Here is an 18,815-nt window from a genome sequence, read left to right as displayed (position 1 = left end):
CGCACATGCAAATACAAATATACAGACACTGATAGTTTTTTTTTATTAATACAGATTTTGTGTGTTTTTTCAAGGAAACATAAACTTGAAGAGCTTTTGTTGACCTTTGTTTAGGCACAGCCATGGAAATCTGAGTGGAGATATAGAGTGCTACTTAAAGCTGTTCACTATGCCACTAGTATATTTATTGGTCTGTGATAGAGTGCTGGAATTAATATTCTGCATTGATGATGTTAGAACGAATACTAGATGTTCAGTTTACTTCTCTTAGTGGGTTTGGAACACGTGCATGCGTAGGTCTAAAATGGTGGAGAACAGGGGCTCTCCATTTCTGCGGGTCGAGGTTTATAAATAAAGTAGCAGCTCAAGTGGAAAATATAGTAAGGCAAAAAAATATGAGTAAATATAGAAATATATACAAAAGTAGGGATAATTCTATAGATTGGGGCCTGGTGGGGGACAGACTGGGGGAGGTGACAGTAACTACGATGGCGGCTGAAAACTACAGATGTTGTTTGTCCATCTTGTTATTGAGTCATACCCCATGACGACTAAAGGGAGAAGGGACTTGTATCTCCATATTAACTCTATCCTCATATTTTGTCCCCATCATGCTGCTTGTGATCCTGCTGCCCTATTGAAATTTAAATATTTTTCCTATTATTATTATCAGCCCCTAGGTTTCCCTTTGACCGATCTTCACCAAAATTGGAGGACAGGTGTATCGCGACCAGTCATAAAAAAGAGTATCAAGGGGCATTATGAAAAACTCCACAGGAATCCGGCCATTTTTCATATAGTGGCCATTTTGACCATATTCACCATTTTTTACTTTTACATACTTGTCCCGGGGCTTTCGTCAGGTCAACTTCAAATAAAGATGAGTGTCATCACAACAAGGTGGAGATAAAAACTGATTTAAAGATCTATTTGTCGTCACACCGTGTGATAGTGGCTTCAAAGTTTGATTAAATGCATCAAAACACGAGGTTCTGTATCTCGAACATACATTGTCCAATCGAGTCCAAACTAGACATGTAAGACAAAAGTCCCAGCTTGATGACATCTTCACAGAAATTATGACTTGAAAACACAACGCCCCCTGGTGGCTACAGGAAGTGACCTGTTTTATACTTTGATGAACTGCTCCTGGCTGCTTTACAATAAACAGCTCAAAGGAGGCAAGTCATCGGATCATGGTCAGAATTGTGACATTTCCTCAAACCGTGTAAACATTGATGTGCGGCAAAGGATAGTCCTTCGCCAAAGGACACAACGTTGTCATAACTCCACTCTGCATTGTCCTAACACTACCTAACTTTTGTCTCCTCATTAGAGTCCAAGCCTGAACAGCTCTATGTGTCAATATTTTCTCAGTGTCATTGCGCCACCTACTGATTCGCCATGAAACAGCAAGTACTTTGTTAATCCACTCTGCATTATCTAACCGGCACCAAACTACTGACCTATGATCACAATCCTGATCTGAACAGCTCCATGTATTAATATTAGTTCAGGGTCATAGCGTCACCTACTGATCAGTGTGAAAATTAAGTTGTGATGACATTGTCCAATTGACACAAAATCAGAGTGCCTCCTTGAACAGAGCTATATGTCTGTGCGTAATAATAGTGATGGCCCCACCTACTGGCAACAGGAAGTAAGCTTTGTTTTACAACTATCATTCGATTTACATAAAATGTTCACAGTGGGATGTGCTATTTGATAGCGTGGACCGTAATGAGCAATTAGCAGGCAAGGATTGACGTCGCGTGACGGACGCAGGAAGTAAAGCTTTTATCCTTGCCGCATTGCACAACACGCATGCAACGCGGAGATGTGAGCTTGGTCATCGATCACTCTCTCCACCGAACCGCAACAGGCTTCAACGTGCGGGTGCTCGGGTCGAGTCAGTGCTACAATGTAGCCCTAGTTATGTGTGAATGTATTTGTAAGGGGTGTGTATTCTTTTTGGTTGATTCTTTAGGACATTTTCCAGTATAAACACTGACTTTATTAGACCTCATAGGAACCAGAGCCTGGTCCTGGTGAGGTGTTTCTAAGGTACTCTATAAGGTTAGGGGTGAGATTTGAAGTGTATGGTTATGGTTAGGGTTATAGGGATAAGGCTTTGATTAAACTGATTTGATTAAACTGTCCACAATGAGGAGAAGTCAATGCAAAGTCCTACTAAGGACAGTGGCACAAACCTGTTTGTGTGTGTGTATGTGTGTGAAGTGCGACATAAGCATGAAAAAACTAATGGGAAATAGATAATACTTAGTATGGATATATTGTGTATACTAAAGAATCACATCAGACATGCTTTTCCATCTCAGTGTCGACCAGCAGATGGCCCTAAGAGTAAGGCTGTGAGACTGTGTGTGTTTTGTGTGATGATGACAGTTGGTGAGACAACTGCTGTGACAAACTTCACCTATAGTTTCAAGTGTCCCGCCCCAGCTCGGCGCATGCTGCACAGAGGAAATGAGCTGACACATAAGAGCATCTCATCTGGTTGTCATGCATCTCATATGGTTTCCTGTGTATACACAGTCAGATACCTGAATTTATTTTCTACAGAGACATTTCACAGCAAGGGGAACGAAGGCATTATGGGCGCGTCTTCTTCTGGCTTGTTGGATGAGGCCAAAATCAGCCACATTAAAGGTAAAACTAAGAGATCAAAACTTTTTCAGAATTCTTCTGCGTAATCTACAGTTTTGCACATTTCTTGTTTAGAGCATTCAAGTTTTTTCCACAGAGAGTAATGTGAATAAATAGAGAGAAAGAAGCAGAGACATGTCATTTTAAGAGAAATAACAGAAGCTGTAGGGCTTTGGACAGGGGTGATATTAAGTGATGGTAGCAGGCAGCAGTGATACTTTTAGCTATTGAAGAAGAAACGTGGTGTAAGGATGTGGAACGGGTCAAGAAAGAACTATTTTTTTTGCTGCAGATCCGAATCAGGGGGTACATTCTGGATTTTATTTTTCACTTTTATTTTCTTTGCGTCACAGGGTGATATCAACCTTCCCCTTGATTTCTCAGATAATAATTCTTATAAAAACTAAAAACAGGCATTATACGGACCTGAGACTTATATTTATGAGTTTTTGCAATTTGGTGCAGATCCAAATAAGAATCTTAAATGTGGTTTTATAAGGCGACACGTTGGTCCTTTGTGGAGGAATGCACTCTACTGACTACCCTTCTAGTTTGAATTATTGGTAATTCAGACTGTGAATTTCTATGTATCAAAAGTAATTGTGCTAAAAGGTGGATGTCAGCGTTTTATGTTGGTTTACTCTCTACTCTGCTCTGGATCTAAGTCTCAGATTAAATAATTACACACTTCATCCAGCTCATTTATATTAGTTATATCATGTATTTTACATGTGTATATACTATACATATATATCTTAAAAACATATAGGGTGTATGATTTAAAGCAGTCCAATGCTAAAAAGTTGAAAATGTCAGAGAGGAGTGTGTTGTCATTTTGAAAACTGTGGGTAGTAGCAGTGCTGGGTTTGACTGTTCATGGGAGGACGAAGACAGGAAATAGGCAGGGGGAGGGGGCTGTGAAACAAACCAACATGGGGGCATATATTCACACTGCATGTATATAGCAGGCCACCAGCATAGCTTCTCTAAATGGGATGATACCATGAAAAAGGAACTTATAATTTACTGTGCAATACAAAATGTGTCATATCAGGGATGATAATGTAAACCTCAAATTAAATTTGACTCTAAAAACAATTATTATGCTAAGAGAGTGTCTTTGCTCATTTCCATGCGTGCATTCCTATACATGTTATCAGCACAGTTACATCCTGTCACTTATCTCTACTGCAAACTAGAAGGTAATTACAGCCATTTCCAACTATTACATTATTACGGGTTGTCTAATCTGTGTGTGTGTGTTTGTGGGTGTGTATGTGTGTTTGTGGGTGTGTATGTGTGTGTGTGTGTGTATGTGTGTGTGTGTGTGTGTGTGTGTGTGTGTGTGTGTGTGTATATATAAAGATCAAAGTGAGGCTTCAGGGTGATCCCAAGAATACATGATAATATCCATGCTCTGTAAACGATGATAAAGAACACATTATGACTGATCCACACACAGACAAATCAAGAGCCTATAATCAGGAGAGTACAGTAATCTGTCCCTTTGTCTGTACACAACTTAAATACTGTAAGCACTATCCATATGAATTTTGCAATCCCAGATAAAAAATGATCACAATGATAATTCTATATTCGAGCTTCAATAATAAAAATAATAATAAACCGTATCTATATAGCAACTTTCAAAACACTGTTACAAAGTGCATTACCAGCACTGCAAAGCTCTTTAAGTGATCCTCAAGGCTAGTTAAGTGATATATGAATACAGACCACTTACCATTTATAATATTTATCAAACGGAAAACATATTGATTCATATCTGTCCCCAGATACAAAAATATTGTTCATTTGATAATTTCAGACAACTTAAATATTACAATACCACAACACACAAACGTTGTCTGTGTAGTTGTGTAGATTCAATTGGACTTATCATGATCACAAGACTTTGCTAATTTACTGATTTCATTTTCCTCTGTGATTGGAGAGTTAATTCACACAACATGTGTGTGAGCTAATAGTTTGACTACTCGTCCCTCACCCCTATCCTGCCCATGTTAATGTGCTCAGAGCAGAGATGCAACAGTGGGACTGCCACCTGTTTTAATCTATTATATGAGAGCAACTACCATAAAAATATTTTGCCACACAGGATGGGGCCTAATACTACCTAGTGATGTATGAAAACGATTTCATGGAGTGTTTGAGCCCCACTTATTGTCTTGCAGACCATTGAAAGATGAAATGTATCTTGATAATGTAACCGAAAACCGGCATTCCTTGTTTTTTTCTCTTATTTGGTGGAAGATGAGAACAAAAAAAGTTGTATTTTAGCACAAATGTGTATTTTTTTTACATTTAGCACACAACATTATTATACGATCTAAGTTGTGTCCTTCAACACCATAAATTTAAATAAAGATGAATGACACATCTCCATTTCCTCCGATTATCCAGAAATTTAACTTAATCCTGGATATGAACATCGCAATCTTGTGCAGAGTCAGTAGCAATTAGCGGAGGGAGCTGTGGTATAGAGGTCCCATCAATACACATGTTTGACTACTCATGAGTCATTCTCAGCTGTCAATCATTCGCTATATATAGCATCAAATAACTATTTAAATCCAAACTTACTGCAGACATAAGCCCTTGGGCATACATAATTAGGCTATGATAAGAATTTTCTTAAAATAACTTAAAAAATCTTTGAGAAAATTTACATGGCATATAATTTGTTTTGGTCCATCCCTAACCATTAACATGGAGAAGGAAGAGTTTACAACCTATATTGCAGCCAGACACCTGGTGGCTATTGAGATGCTTTTGCTTCAATTTGAGGGGCAGTCATGTCATCCGTCTTTATATTTTATGTTTAACCCAAAGTATCAGGTTCAACAATGACTCTCCTTGTCGTTTTTTGGTCTCATCCACCTGTAACTCTTTAGCTGCTAAAGGTTCCACTATGTTCACTAAAAAGTTGGGTTAGGATTAGGGTTAGGGGTAGGTTTAGGGTTAGCTTGGTTGTACATTCTGGCTGGTTGATGAGAGAGGTAAGTGTGAACCAAAACTATAAGGTTATGGGCCAGAAAAACAAAACAATGAGCTAAAAGAGGCTAAATGTTCAGTGTATATGTTTACATCATACAGTTATTTAATATGTTTTTTGATGTGAAGATATTGATTTGTGGAGTTTTACTTCACATCTTGTAACTTACATCTAAATCTGTCCCCTACATTTATATTTTCTTGCAATGAATAATGTCTATGAGTTGATTACTTCAGTTCATTTTCGAATTAGAAGGAATTGTAGTCTTTAAAGGGGCCAGGCAAGTAGAGACATATATATAATGACAATTTCTTTTATGAATGTGTATGTGTTTGTGTGTATCCAGGAATTATTGACAGCACGTTCCAGGACTTCAGTGTGTTTTACCGTCAGCAGTACTCTTCTGCCTATGCTGGACACTTACACCAGGAGGTGGAGCCTAAGAAGGAGGGGAGAGGCCTGTTGCTGACTCAGAGGGTACCATCATGTTGGATGCAGCTGGAAAATCTGTGCACATTTGGTATAAGATGATAAAAATGTAATATATACGTATGTGTGTATGTTTGTGTGTGTGTGTGTGTGTGTGTGTGTGTTTGTGTGTGTGTGTGGGTTTAGCCTGAGTGTGCTCCAGAGGAGGTGCTCTACCAAGGTAATGTGAAGTTCTCCTGCTGGGATGAGCAGGGAAAGAAATTCAGAGAGAGGTACGCCGTCCTGAGGAGAGACTACAAAGTCGAGATACATGAAAACAAGGAGGTAACACATTTTTCACATAAATTACATTCAAAATATATGTCTGCTATTGTTTGACACTGGATATTGTTCAGGTTTAAAAACACCAATTCATGTGTGCCAACACGCATACAAACACATAGATTTGTGTGTAGTCACTGACATAATGTCAGAGACTACACACAAATACTGTGTATGTATTATGTATGGATACAAACCAGAAGTTGTCCAGATAACCATAGAGAGACTTGCATACAGAGTCATAGGGACATAGACACAAACTAGTTGGCAAGAAAAGAGAACATAAGACCTCTAGTTGTACCTTTTGTGGAAAACACTTATACCCATATCCCCAATCAGCTTCTGAGTTTCTGTGTAGATATCCTGCAGATGTGGCCGCAGTCCTATAATCCTGGGTGCCTGCTGAGCAGCCCTGATTATGATAACCATTGTTATGATGGAATAGTCTATAGGTTTTTAAGGCAGGTGTGATGTACCTGCAGAAAAGAAAGGGTTCATCTTAACTTCATGGTCTGGAGAGAAAACTGGAGACCCAAGTACAGAAAGGGAGACCTAAGTCCAGATTGTTTAATGTAAATATCAGTGCTGTTTGCACAACAGTAACAAAGGCAGAGCTTAAATAGATGTACAATAATATGACAAAGATGTTCCTCCCTTTCAAGTTTTTAAGGAGCAGTGTGCAGGACACAGCAGCTGCAATGTCTGTAATGTCTCAACAAACTTATATTATTACTGTTGTTAAGAGTAACAATCATTGAGATATATTAATGGGGCTTTCTTGGGTTTGAACTCCAGGAAAAATTTGTTTAAAGACGTGTGTAGCAGAGTTGACTTGAGCAGACCTTTCAGACTTGAGGTATAAATCAATCTGGATCTTCAGCCTTGTTACACTTTGACACATCTAACAGCTTTGTCCACCAACCTCTGCATCATTCGTGTTTCTCTTTTCACCTGAAGTCTTTCAATCGTGGATGTGCCGCTAAGTTGGTCCTCCAGCCAACAGGGGGCAGTGTGCTGACCTCAGAAGAGGAGTCCAGAGCTCACCTGGAGAAAATGTGTGCTGTTATACTCAACGGTAATATGAATGTATTTTTATATACCTAAAGTATTTAACAAAATTCTGTGTTGAAACCCAGCCATTTTTATCAACCTAAATGATTTGCACAGTCTGAGATTGACTCTGATCGTTGACACAAAGAGAAACACAAGCTGACTCTGCTGTATCCAGGTTGATTTGAGGTTGATTCATCATACGCCAATTAATATTTACCAAGTGTTCTCTTTTATGCTGTTGTCTGCTGGGGAAGCAACATTACAGGCGAACAGGATCAATAAGTTCAAGAAGCCATGATCAGTCACTGGCCTGACTCCAGACTCTCTGGAGATCATTACAGGGTTGAGCAGGATGAGGAAGTTCTGGAGTGTTCTGTCAAAGGACGATCAACTTTTGTACAGAACCTTTATTGAAAGGATCAGGAGCAACAGGCTGCTGTTCCCAAAATGTTCCCCCCTGAAAGGTTAAAAACTCTTTGTTGATGTAATCTTTTTCTAAGTAGTATTTCTTCACTGCATGAGACGATTACTGCGGTTGCTGCATTCTTTTTACATGGTTAGACATACATCCTATCCTATCCACAATGTATGCACTTAGTAATAATAAGAGCAAACAGCTCTTCACTTAGCACCACTTCTGCCATTTATTATGAACCTAAAATTAGCAATATTATGATTTATGACTGTGTGAGGTGACGAAAAAGATTTTATTGCTTTTAGCCACACATAGGGCCGCTCCCATCGTTAACAAAAAGGAGCTCCCTCAAAGAACTGAATCGTTCATGACCAAGACATGTCTATTTTAGGACAATGATGAAACCCAAAACTCTTGTCAGGTTCCTGTCATGCAGAATAATTCTCATGTGATTCGAGTCATGGGGGACATGTGGGTAATCTTTAAAGAGTTTAGATATTTTGTAATCTCTTTTCGTACATACTCACAAAATAATTTTGGGATTCTAGAAAAGTGGTAGACTGACACCATCATGAGGGTGTAAATCACAACATCCTATGTTTTAGGTCCCAGAGACTTACATTTTGATGCGAATAAAATGCTTCTTTTTCCGGATGGTATCTTCCCCCAACATAACCTGTGTTTGTTTATTCCTGAAAATATAAATGTTCTGTTCAACCAATGGACATGTTTTTTTGTATGATGACTCATCTGTATTTTGTCTTATAGGGCTTGTTAAGAAGATATGATTTAATTAAAAAAGTGTTGCTGTCCATGTTTAACATAAATGCTTTTATTGTTGAGCATAAACCTATGTATGGTCCGGAGAAAATAGAGTCACGCCCTCACCTGTAACACACCATTACCGTCTGTGTGTTTAGGAAAGGAGGATTCTTCTACGGTGGTGTCATCTCCAGATGTGATTGCTGTGTATCTGCACCTGCCCAACACAGGCTATGCCTGCTTCCTCTTTCAGCAGGAAGAAGAACGAGATCACTTCCTGTCTGCCCTCAAGACCTGCATTAGACACCGTAACCTTGGTAGGACATTCATACAGTTACTGTCTCTGAGGCCCAGTTTTACACCCTCTGCTGTCTCTGTGTTTGAAGTACGGAGTCCAATCAGAAAAAGAAAAATGATTAAACTAGATGAATTTAGCATGGTAACCTGGGAGAGCTGCTCAACGTGAATGCTGTGTTATTCTTGATGGTACATCCCACTCCAAGTTACAGCTGGAATACGATTGTTACCAATTTCATCTAACTTTTCAAAGAAGGGTAAACTTCCCCTTACATTTGACTGCATAACTATGTATTTAATTACGTGTTTAATTTTATGGTTTGATTACAAAGGTGAAACCAAGACATAAAACACGCCAGACCTAATAAGGACAGAGGTTTGTTTTCTGCTTGTGGGCTTTTGACACAGGTTCGGTTGTGTAATGGTGAAATCTTGAAAGCAGCTGACTCATATTGGAATCAGGAAATTGACAAAGGGAAATTCATTGTGCCATAACAAGAAGCAGAGAAAAACAGTTCTAGTTCAAATCTGTCCAACAATTAAATCCCTCACCAACACTCCCAAATGTATAAAGAACTAATTATGGTTTCATTGAAGCCCAAGTGCTGAAATTATTTCTTGAATGAAAAACGTATTACCTGTTGTTAATCATTAAATATAGCTATACCATTTAGAATTAGCAGAACATGTTTTTCCTGCACAGCATGTCAAAACACCTCTTGACGTTAGCTTTGTGCCAGAGATTTATACCACCTTCAATTTCATCTCACTCTTCAATTACTGATACAATATGACTGGAGTGTCAGCTTAGACATGAACTGTATTTTGCATCAGGCAGTATATAGACTGATGTATTAAAGAGTTCTTCATTCTCTTACGTTTAACCGGCAGACTTTCACCTTCCTTTTCCGTTTTTTTCAACCAGGTTACCATAAACAAAGTCTTTTTAAAAACATAATTTCCTTGGTTATTATTTATCTTTAGCCACGTACAGTTCAGTACTTGGGCAATTAATTCACAGAAATTAGTCTAGTTTAATCTAGGGAACTGAAACATTCCCCACCATTTCAATCAAATCATGCTTTAAGCTCTTCCTTACCCTCAAGGGACCATTTACCTCGTCTGACCTAATACCTTTGACATCTTTTAAGTTAAATACCCAACATTAGATCAGAGTTTGAGGCAAGATGTCTGATTGTGCATTCATAAGCCGTTTTAACATGGCAATGATCCTGGGTGTTCTGCTTCCTCGTCTTGATGTTGGGGTGCTGCTGCTCTAGTTTATACATGTTCTGCTTCCACATTCTGTTAAATAAAATCCCTCACGACAGTGGGTTTACAGATCATTCCTCTTTTCAATAAACTTGCAGCAACAGAGATTGTTTAGGTGCAGTATATGCAAATCCAACCACATTTGCATTGAATTTGGGTGGCATTTCTAACAGCACCTGAAATCCCCAGCTGTTGGTCTTGTCAAGCTGAAGCCAGCTCTCACCTCTCAGTGAAATGTTTTAAATATGCATCCCAAAATTCAAAACAGGAGCTACCTTGCTTATTGTCATATCTCATTCACCTTGTCATCCACCAGAGAACATAGTTACTCGAGGATATTATCCTCAATTATGACAGATACCTCCTCTCTCTCTTCCAGTGGCCCCCTCACCTCGTCCTTTGGGAAAAGGGATTAAGCTCTATAGAGTCTCTGTAGGAGAAAAGGTATAAAGACATATGATAACATAATCCCAAAAGTGTAGAGGTGGGAGGTAACAAGGTTAAAATCCTTTCAAAATAGGATTGTTACATTGTCTTCATGCTTTTGGGAGGAAATGTGTATTTCGTTTGTATTTTTATTTTGCAGCACCACTTTCCCAACATCAAGATAGATTTCAATGCAAATTGATGTATCAAACACGGAATTAAGAATTGTATTTAATTAAGAATACTTAATTAAATACATTGTACACATTTCATCCTCAAAAAATGTTCCTTGCTTAACACCTGTTTTTAGTATTCATTATATTTTTTATTATATTGTTTTTGAAGTAAGAGTGGTTAAGTTAAGTAGTCTTCAAACTATATTAATGAGACACAAGTTTCAGGTTTCTATAGCATGGATACAGTCAGTGTTATGCTTTTAAATATTCAAACAAGATGCATTGGGATTTCTGTAATAATGTAAAGATGACAGAGTCAAATATTGTAGCTGCTGCCCTTCATTTGAGTTTGACACTTGTGGTTTTGGTTGCCCTGGCGACAGATAAAAATATTACTGCAGATTTCCTGTGTGGTTTGCTGACATATGAGGCAACAGTCACCCTTTTACTTTATGTCTCAAGGTTGACAAAATATGGGATGTCACATCTACGCAGTCACCATAGCAACAGAAAGCAACACACAACACACAGATGGTGGAACAAAAAAGTGTTGATCTTAATAATCCTAACGTATTAATTATAATAATAAACATAATGATAATAACTTTATTCGTAGAGCACTTTTTCATACAAGTTTCAAAATACTTTACAACAAACAATCTAAAATTCACAAACAGAGTTAAAAAAAAAAGATAAAGATAATAAAAGTTATAGACAAGAAGTGAGATTAAAGAGGTAAACAATCCTACTAGTCTTATCTCTTCTGGCAGATTGTTCCAAAATGTAAAAGCCCTCACAGCAAATGCTCTATCTCCAAAGGTGTGACATCCTCTGCCCTTAACCCTCAGAAAGATTAAAAGTATTGCCAATAATGGTAATATATGTGAGAAGGCATATTGTGTATCAAGCATTCTAGAATAATCATAATCCACGATCTCGATCCACGATCCTCTAGAATCCTAACAACTCACTTCGTCACTTCCTGCAGACCCCTGGTGTAAGTCCTCCTATGAGAGCCATGCATACATGCGAGCACTCCGACTCGACCGGCAGGACAAAGGATGCTATGAATCCTGGGATATGCTGCTCGGAACAGAGGAGGAGGTCAGTGCCTGGACACGTGCACGCACACACACACAAACACAATGCTTCGTCTACTTGCTCAATCAACTGTGTTCTCGTAGGTTCTGGCCTCCCAGGTGATGGAGGAAGTGTTGCCCTGGTTGCAGAGTCAGCTTCAGTCCAAAGTGAAGGGCAAGAAGGCAGAGAGGATACGACAGTGGTTGGCTGTGAGTTAAACTGATACACTCGAGTTATTCTGAGAAACATGTAAACCTCAGCTGCAATCTTTGTGCTGAGTTTGCTTCACTGTTTTACTTAATGCAGTTTTACTCAAATATCAACTGTCTGACAGACCTTGAATGCAGCATACAGTGAACACAGGCATCATGTTATTTGTTTATTCCATTCAAAGAGACTAAAAAGAGATAATGTTGTATTTCTCAAACTATGTATCTGCTTTGAAGTATTTCAGAAGAAAACCTGTTTACAAACCGCAAGATTCCTTCATAAAACTTCAAAAGTTGTGTCCACAGCTTGATATATTGCCCCCTAGTGACCAAATCATCAGTTATTGTAGATGTAAAGAATTCAGACTTTTCTAATATTTCCTAAATAAAAAAACACTCAATGGTCGAGGCAGAAGTGAGCTGTGATTACAATCTAAAGTTTATTTAAAAAAACTTGTGACTCAGTGAGTGCAGCATATATTTTGTTGGATTCATGTGTTTAGACAGTGCACGCAACCTACACGTTGGTGCTGGAACAGCTGATATCAAGTATGGAGGTTCTGAGGGAGGAGTGTCGTCAGAACGCAACAGCCAATCAAGCGCTGATCAGATCCAACCTGGACCAGATAGTGTCTTCTCTGTCCTTCCTGGAGCAAAAAGTCAGAGGTACAGCACTATGACCTTTAACCCCTGAAGTTGAAACAAACATAGAAAATGTAATTTACTGTGTGTCTGTGTGTGTGTTCCAGTGTGTATACGTGAAGAAGCAGAGCAAGTGTACAGCGAATCTGTGGCCCCCTACATGTCCTCCATCCTTGAAGTACTTACAGAGAACATAAGTGCAGGGATTCACGGAATGCAACAGACACTGCACACACAGATGGACTCTGCCTTCACACACACAAATGGAGGAACAGAGGACACTAAGAAGGTGAGAGAAGACTTTGTGTCTTTAAGTTTTCTGAGTCTGTGATTCTGTTTTCCAGGTGATTTTATCTGTGTTGACTTAAATCACTCTAAGTCTGAGTTATTAGCTCTTGGTTTTAGATTAATTTGTGTGTGTGTGTGTGTGTGTCCAGGCCTTGCTCTCTCTGCGCTCCATCAGTCTGGATCAGTGCTACAGGCAGGCGAAGAACCTCACACAGACGCTTGCTGACTTAAAACTGCGGTTTGGATTGATCAGCTCAGAGAGGCTGGTTCACTCGGCACATTTGGAAATGGAGCAGGTATGAACGGCTGCACGTCCATCAGCACTTTACGATATTCATGGGCTCCATCAAACCGCTCCATTCAATAAGGCGATGGCCTTTGAAGAACACTGGACAGTGAAAGGCAAAAGCATTGGGTTTGTGTTACACAGAGATATATAGAGTTTATTGTGTGTTTGTTCCAGCTGCTGGACAGTGCTGTGTACACCTTAGAGCTGTTCCTCCAATCCTCGGCCAGACTGCAGCCTTCGGAAATTCCTGTCAAGATGGAGAGAGCTAAAGAAAGAGTGCTGAAGGTAAAGGGTCACATCATGGAATATTTAATGTTGTCCTATGAAATGTGCTGGAAATGACTTTTGGATATGAAATGCAATAGAAGAAATGTTTTTAAAATTGAATTTAAAAATACAATCACTAAATAGCGATAATGGTTTTCAACAAAAATATGTGGGTTTCAGAGGTTTAAATTAATGGAATATATGACATTCAAATAAAATAAAATGCTTAGATGGATGTGAATATATCAGCCCTTTAACATAACCTAAACAGCCCTTTGCAGTAATGTGAGCTGTACAAAATGACTTCTCATCTACAAGCCCTCACACACGCTGCACCTGTATAGATTGTGATTGTACGTAATATAACATTTTTGTATGTTAGACATTAAATGATTTTAGGTTTCCAAAATACATTTTCAAATGGTGCTAGATCACAAATCAAGCTTGTCACAACAAGCTGTGAATAATACGCTAGCCTTTTGTCCCATACTATTGGTTGAAAATAATTTGAGTGAGTTATTGAACAAATAAGTTTCAGTCAGGACTAACTATGATTTATTGGTTGGACAAACATTTATTGCCATGCACAACAGAGAAAGTGATGGTGAATATTATAAGTCTTTAGACCCCGATGTGATGTCATCGGAATGAGAAAGGGTGAGAGGTGCTATGACTGAGACTGGAGGAGATTGGAGTTGAGGCAGGTTAGAGCGGATCACGGAATGACAGCTAACTCTGGAAGAGAGGAGAAGGGATATAAGGTTTGACAGCAACCGCATGATTGGCTGGAAGAGACTGTGGCAGAATCTGATTGGCCATTTAAAAAACCTCCACAATCAGCATTTTAATAATCAGAGAGAGGGTGTGAAAATTGCATGTGTGTGTGTGTTTGAGCAGCAGCTGGACTACGACAGCAGAGTTGTCCAGAGGAGGCTCTATCAGGAAGCTCTGTTGGAGATCACTCTACCTGCTCTCACCAGGAGGATGGACATCAAGTGGAAAACTGTAGGTGGAATACACAGCTGCAGTATGTCTGACTGTGTCTTTTCAGCACTTTGATCACACAGAGTATTGAGATGTGTTTTATGTGCAGGAGCTGCAGCAGTTTGAGCAGTACATCTTCTCTGACTACAGCAGCTTCATCCTGATCCATAATGTCCACGAGGATGTTCTGAGAAACATCCTCAGCACGGAGATAGAAAAAGGTAAAAACACACTCAAAAGCATGCATGCACATAATACAACTTTGAAATAATTTAAAAAAAACTCCAGTCAATCTGATCTGCAGTGAAACCTTTATAATGCATGATGAAAGTCACTGCACCATAAACATGCCGGTAGTCTTTACATTGTGTCGGTGTGTTGCTGTCGACTCAACAAGGCCACAGTAATCTAATTACTTCAGTTGTGTTTGTTGAATGTAGTGCGTATGGCATGCTCATCTTTTGTGTGTCAGTAAGTAAACACACAAACACACAGCCAGTGTAAGTGATTTATTGGTGGGATGATATTATATCAGTAAACCTTGTTTATTCATGTAAAACACTGACTTTGTTTTGAAAAGTCCTTGATAAATGAATTATATTATTATGAATATTATTATTAAATAGACACAGGTATTTAGCTATTGTTGAGGACAACAACAAAAAAACAAATTTTTTAATAGTACAAAAATATTGAACTTACAGTTGTGGATGCTCTGGACAGTACTGTACAATAGTTCATGCAAAGAAAGTAGGATATTGAAAACACTAATGATCGACACCATTAAAGTATTCGTCATTAGTGTATGCGATTGAGTCAACTGGTTCTTTATGTTGTGCAAGGAAATAAATAATGAATAGTGTATACAAATACAGTAAATAAATAGATATATGCTGTATACAGACAGAAAAGCACAGAGGCTGCCATCTATGGCGCAATCTTAGATGGATTATATCAAATTTATAACAGTGGTGTTGCATTGAGGTAGAACAATACAACTTAACCAATTTTATATTTGATAGGAATAAAAGATATATAAAAATGCTTAAGGCATGAACAAAACTACCTGTATAACTTCTCTGGTTCAGTTTATAAGAAGACTGCAGCAGATGTGTTCCTCCTGTAGAAATTATGCTGCCAGAATCTCCCCTACCCACCAAGTTTGCACACATTTTCTATTTTCATTTAATATGCTATAATATATAATTAATATAGGTTTTTAAATCCTGTCTCCTTATAAACCATTTCAAAAGTCTCCCCACCTTGCCAATAATATACTGTAATGCCATTCAAATCTATGATATTGGCCTCAAACAATCATATGTAAGAAAACACAACAAGACTGTATTTCTTTAAAAACTTTTGAATTACCTGAAACAGCAATGGGTACATGACTTTGGTTGACCTCAACATTAGCTGTCAATTTACTCTAAGTCCCTCTGAACAGGACCATGTTCATTATAATTGTAAACTTGACATTTGTATCTGTCTTATCCTCAGTGGTGCAGGATGCTGCCAGTAAGAACAGCAACAATGTGTTACTGGACATGTCGGACCTGGCCATCAGTCAGTACAGTCTGTTGGGACAGACGCCTGCTTGCTCCGCCCTACACAGCCCAGCCAAAAACAACTCTCCAGATGTTTCTTCACGTGGGCCCAGTGGAGATACAGAGTCTGCTTCTGTGGTGGAGGAGGAGGCTCAGACGACAGCTTACCCTCAGACTGACCCAGAACTTAATGCTGCAGCTGAATCTGATCCCAGCTCCACTCGAGGTTCTGACCAGAGATCGTTGCCTCTATCTCCAGTGATTGTTGTGAAACAACAGTTTAATGAATCTTCAACTGAGGAGGTTTCTCGCTCAGAGGAAATCCATCAAGATCCTCAACCTGGAACTGACACACAATCGATGCCGGATTCGACCACAGCTGATACTGGAACACCTGACCACTCTATTGTCCCAGAAACCACTAATCCCACCCCAGTCTCTCCTGAGTCCTCAGTGTCCTCGCTGCAGTCCACAGATGTCCTAGCTGAATGTGCTCAAAGCGATCAATCTGCAATACTTAACAGTTCTGCTTCCTCAGACCAAATACCAGAGGATGCTTCTGTCATCCAGCCCTGCTGCCCTTCACCATCGAAACGATTTTCCACAGACAGCCCGACAATTATCAGCCTGGAGTCACTAAACGAGGCCATCAGTTGCAACGCCAATGAACCTTCTGTTACAATGGAACTGCAGACTACTGACAGAGCAGTTTACCTGACAGGAGTCATCAAGGACAGCTGGGAGGCGGAGAGGGTAAAAGAGGAGAAACAACACGAGGCAGACGAAGAAGAGAAGACTGAAGGTGATGAAGACAAAGGCAGCGAGCTTGAGAAAATTGATGAGGGGGAAGCAGATGAGAGAGAAGAACACACAGGAAAAACGGTGCAGGTAGAGGAAGTGGAAGAGGAGCAGCTCCAAAACCTTCAGCCAATGGAAATGCAGCCAGAGAGTTCTGCCGAACCGCCATTGGACAGTGTGTCTATTATCAGAGAGCTTGTGACAGAGATCACTGAAGTGGAGATGGTCGTCAGCCCCTGTCCCAACAACAACGCACCCTGACAGTCACCTGACCTGGACAAGTGTGGACCCTGACCGATGGGACCACAGTTGATAAAGATGGACGTGTCTCCACTTCCAACTACTTTACAAATATGAAGCCAAATTATCCTGAAATTCTGAGTCTTACGGTGGTGGGAAGCCAGCCCTCCTTAGCTCGACCAATCACGAGTCAGTCTCACCTGTCAATCACCTGTCCCACTCCATTATTGTGGCATGAAATTATGTAGAAAAAAACCGACATAATGATAAGGACCGAAACTGACAAAAGTTAAACCCATTCCATTAATAGTTTTTCACTTTGTTAACATGAAATTAAAAAATGTGTATTTGTTTCTTTTCGGCTAACACTCAAATGGATAAAACTAATAAAGATGCTGTCAGCATCATGTTCTTGAAGATACTTTCTTTCATTGTTTGGCCACACTGATGTACGATCACCGTCATCGGAGTCTTATTTGATGAATTTCAATCAATATACAATCTAATTTCAGCTATGTTTTCATGAGTGCCACCAACTCTGATGAAAAATATCTGGCTCTGTAGCAGCTAAATGTTCCACTGTGCTGTTCCCTGATTGTCTGGTCAGGTCCAGTTCTCTGGGTTTATCAGAGCTGAAACTGAACCGAACAATGTACTATATACAATACTATACTTAAAGCCATGAAACCAAAACAGTTAAGTGAAAGCTGCTACAAAGCTCCATAGAGATGAGCAGAAGAACGGAGTCAATGATAATTAGCAGCAGGCTCATCACGGGTGGTGAATTTTGGTTACAAAAGTATTATTTGACATGATATTCTGACTTCACAGTGATGACACCACGACATCATTCCATCTTATGATCAAATCACATTTTATCTATCCATATTTGTGTGCATAGTCCTCCATGATGCAGAGATACCTGGAAAATGTGACTTTTGAACTTTGCATGAAGTGATTTCCTGACCTATATCAGCACTAGGGTTGCAAAGGGGCGGAAACTTTCCGGAAACTTTCCATGGGAATATTCAGCTCGGGAATTTTGGGAATTTTGAAAAAAAAAAAATATACGCAAATTAAACGCTGAGCAAAAAAAACATAATTCAAAACTCTATATTAAAGATGTATGGAATGCAGCACATGCTGCTCGGTGAATTTCAACCCTGCACTGTGCATTTCTCCATCACATGCACAGATAATACCAGCATCCTTCACACTACACCAGGGCTATTGAGGCCTGCTGTAGTGTGCAGGACTAGTCGGGTAAGTTTCGATGATATTACTGGGAAAATATATTAACATGCTGATTGAGGATTGTTCATCTGTCCATCTATCCTCTTTCTATTCATTTATCCATCAATTGTAAAATATTTTTAAAGACGATTCCAATTGTTTGGCTAACTATTTATATCTCTAGCATTGCATTAGTGTTTTTTTACAAGCTTTTTTCTCATCTTATTCTACAGAACAATTCCACGTGCACTATCTCATGTGTGGAGACATTTCTCCCCAGCCAATGCAGAAGGAAAGGCTGTGTACATTTGCAAATACGATGCAAGACCTATGTTGAGAATGACACAGATCCAGAAGCAAATAGTCAAGTGCCTAAAGTTTCCTCAGGGCTCAAATCAGCCTATGAC

The 18,815-nt window shown here is 39.3% G+C and overlaps 1 protein-coding gene across 1 annotated transcript; it reads left to right on the top strand.

The window, feature by feature from the left end:
- The first annotated feature begins 2,445 nt into the window (after positions 1-2,445).
- On the top strand, positions 2,446-17,592 carry LOC128454017 (protein Niban 1). Its single transcript, XM_053437153.1, has 14 exons — positions 2,446-2,670; positions 6,027-6,157; positions 6,296-6,433; positions 7,388-7,505; positions 8,819-8,977; positions 11,820-11,935; positions 12,016-12,120; positions 12,624-12,786; positions 12,870-13,051; positions 13,200-13,346; positions 13,514-13,624; positions 14,504-14,611; positions 14,700-14,811; positions 16,091-17,592. Exons 1-14 carry the CDS (start codon positions 2,472-2,474, stop codon positions 17,194-17,196), a joined length of 2,895 nt encoding a protein of 964 aa, XP_053293128.1. The 5' UTR covers positions 2,446-2,471; the 3' UTR covers positions 17,197-17,592.
- Positions 17,593-18,815: the final 1,223 nt, after the last annotated feature.

Source organism: Pleuronectes platessa, chromosome 13, assembly GCF_947347685.1.
Source record: "Pleuronectes platessa chromosome 13, fPlePla1.1, whole genome shotgun sequence".
Lineage (NCBI taxonomy): Eukaryota > Metazoa > Chordata > Actinopteri > Pleuronectiformes > Pleuronectidae > Pleuronectes > Pleuronectes platessa.
Note: the sequence above shows the minus strand (reverse complement) of the source record. Positions and strands in the feature narration are given on the sequence as shown.

Coding starts and splice junctions, on each gene's coding strand:
- LOC128454017 (XM_053437153.1), top strand. CDS start 2,472: ATGCTGCACAGAGGAAATGAGCTGACACATAAGAGCATCTCATCTGGT. Junction 14,612..14,699: donor TGGACATCAAGTGGAAAACT/GTAGGTGGAATA, acceptor TTTTATGTGCAG/GAGCTGCAGCAGTTTGAGCA. Junction 14,812..16,090: donor CAGCACGGAGATAGAAAAAG/GTAAAAACACAC, acceptor TCTTATCCTCAG/TGGTGCAGGATGCTGCCAGT.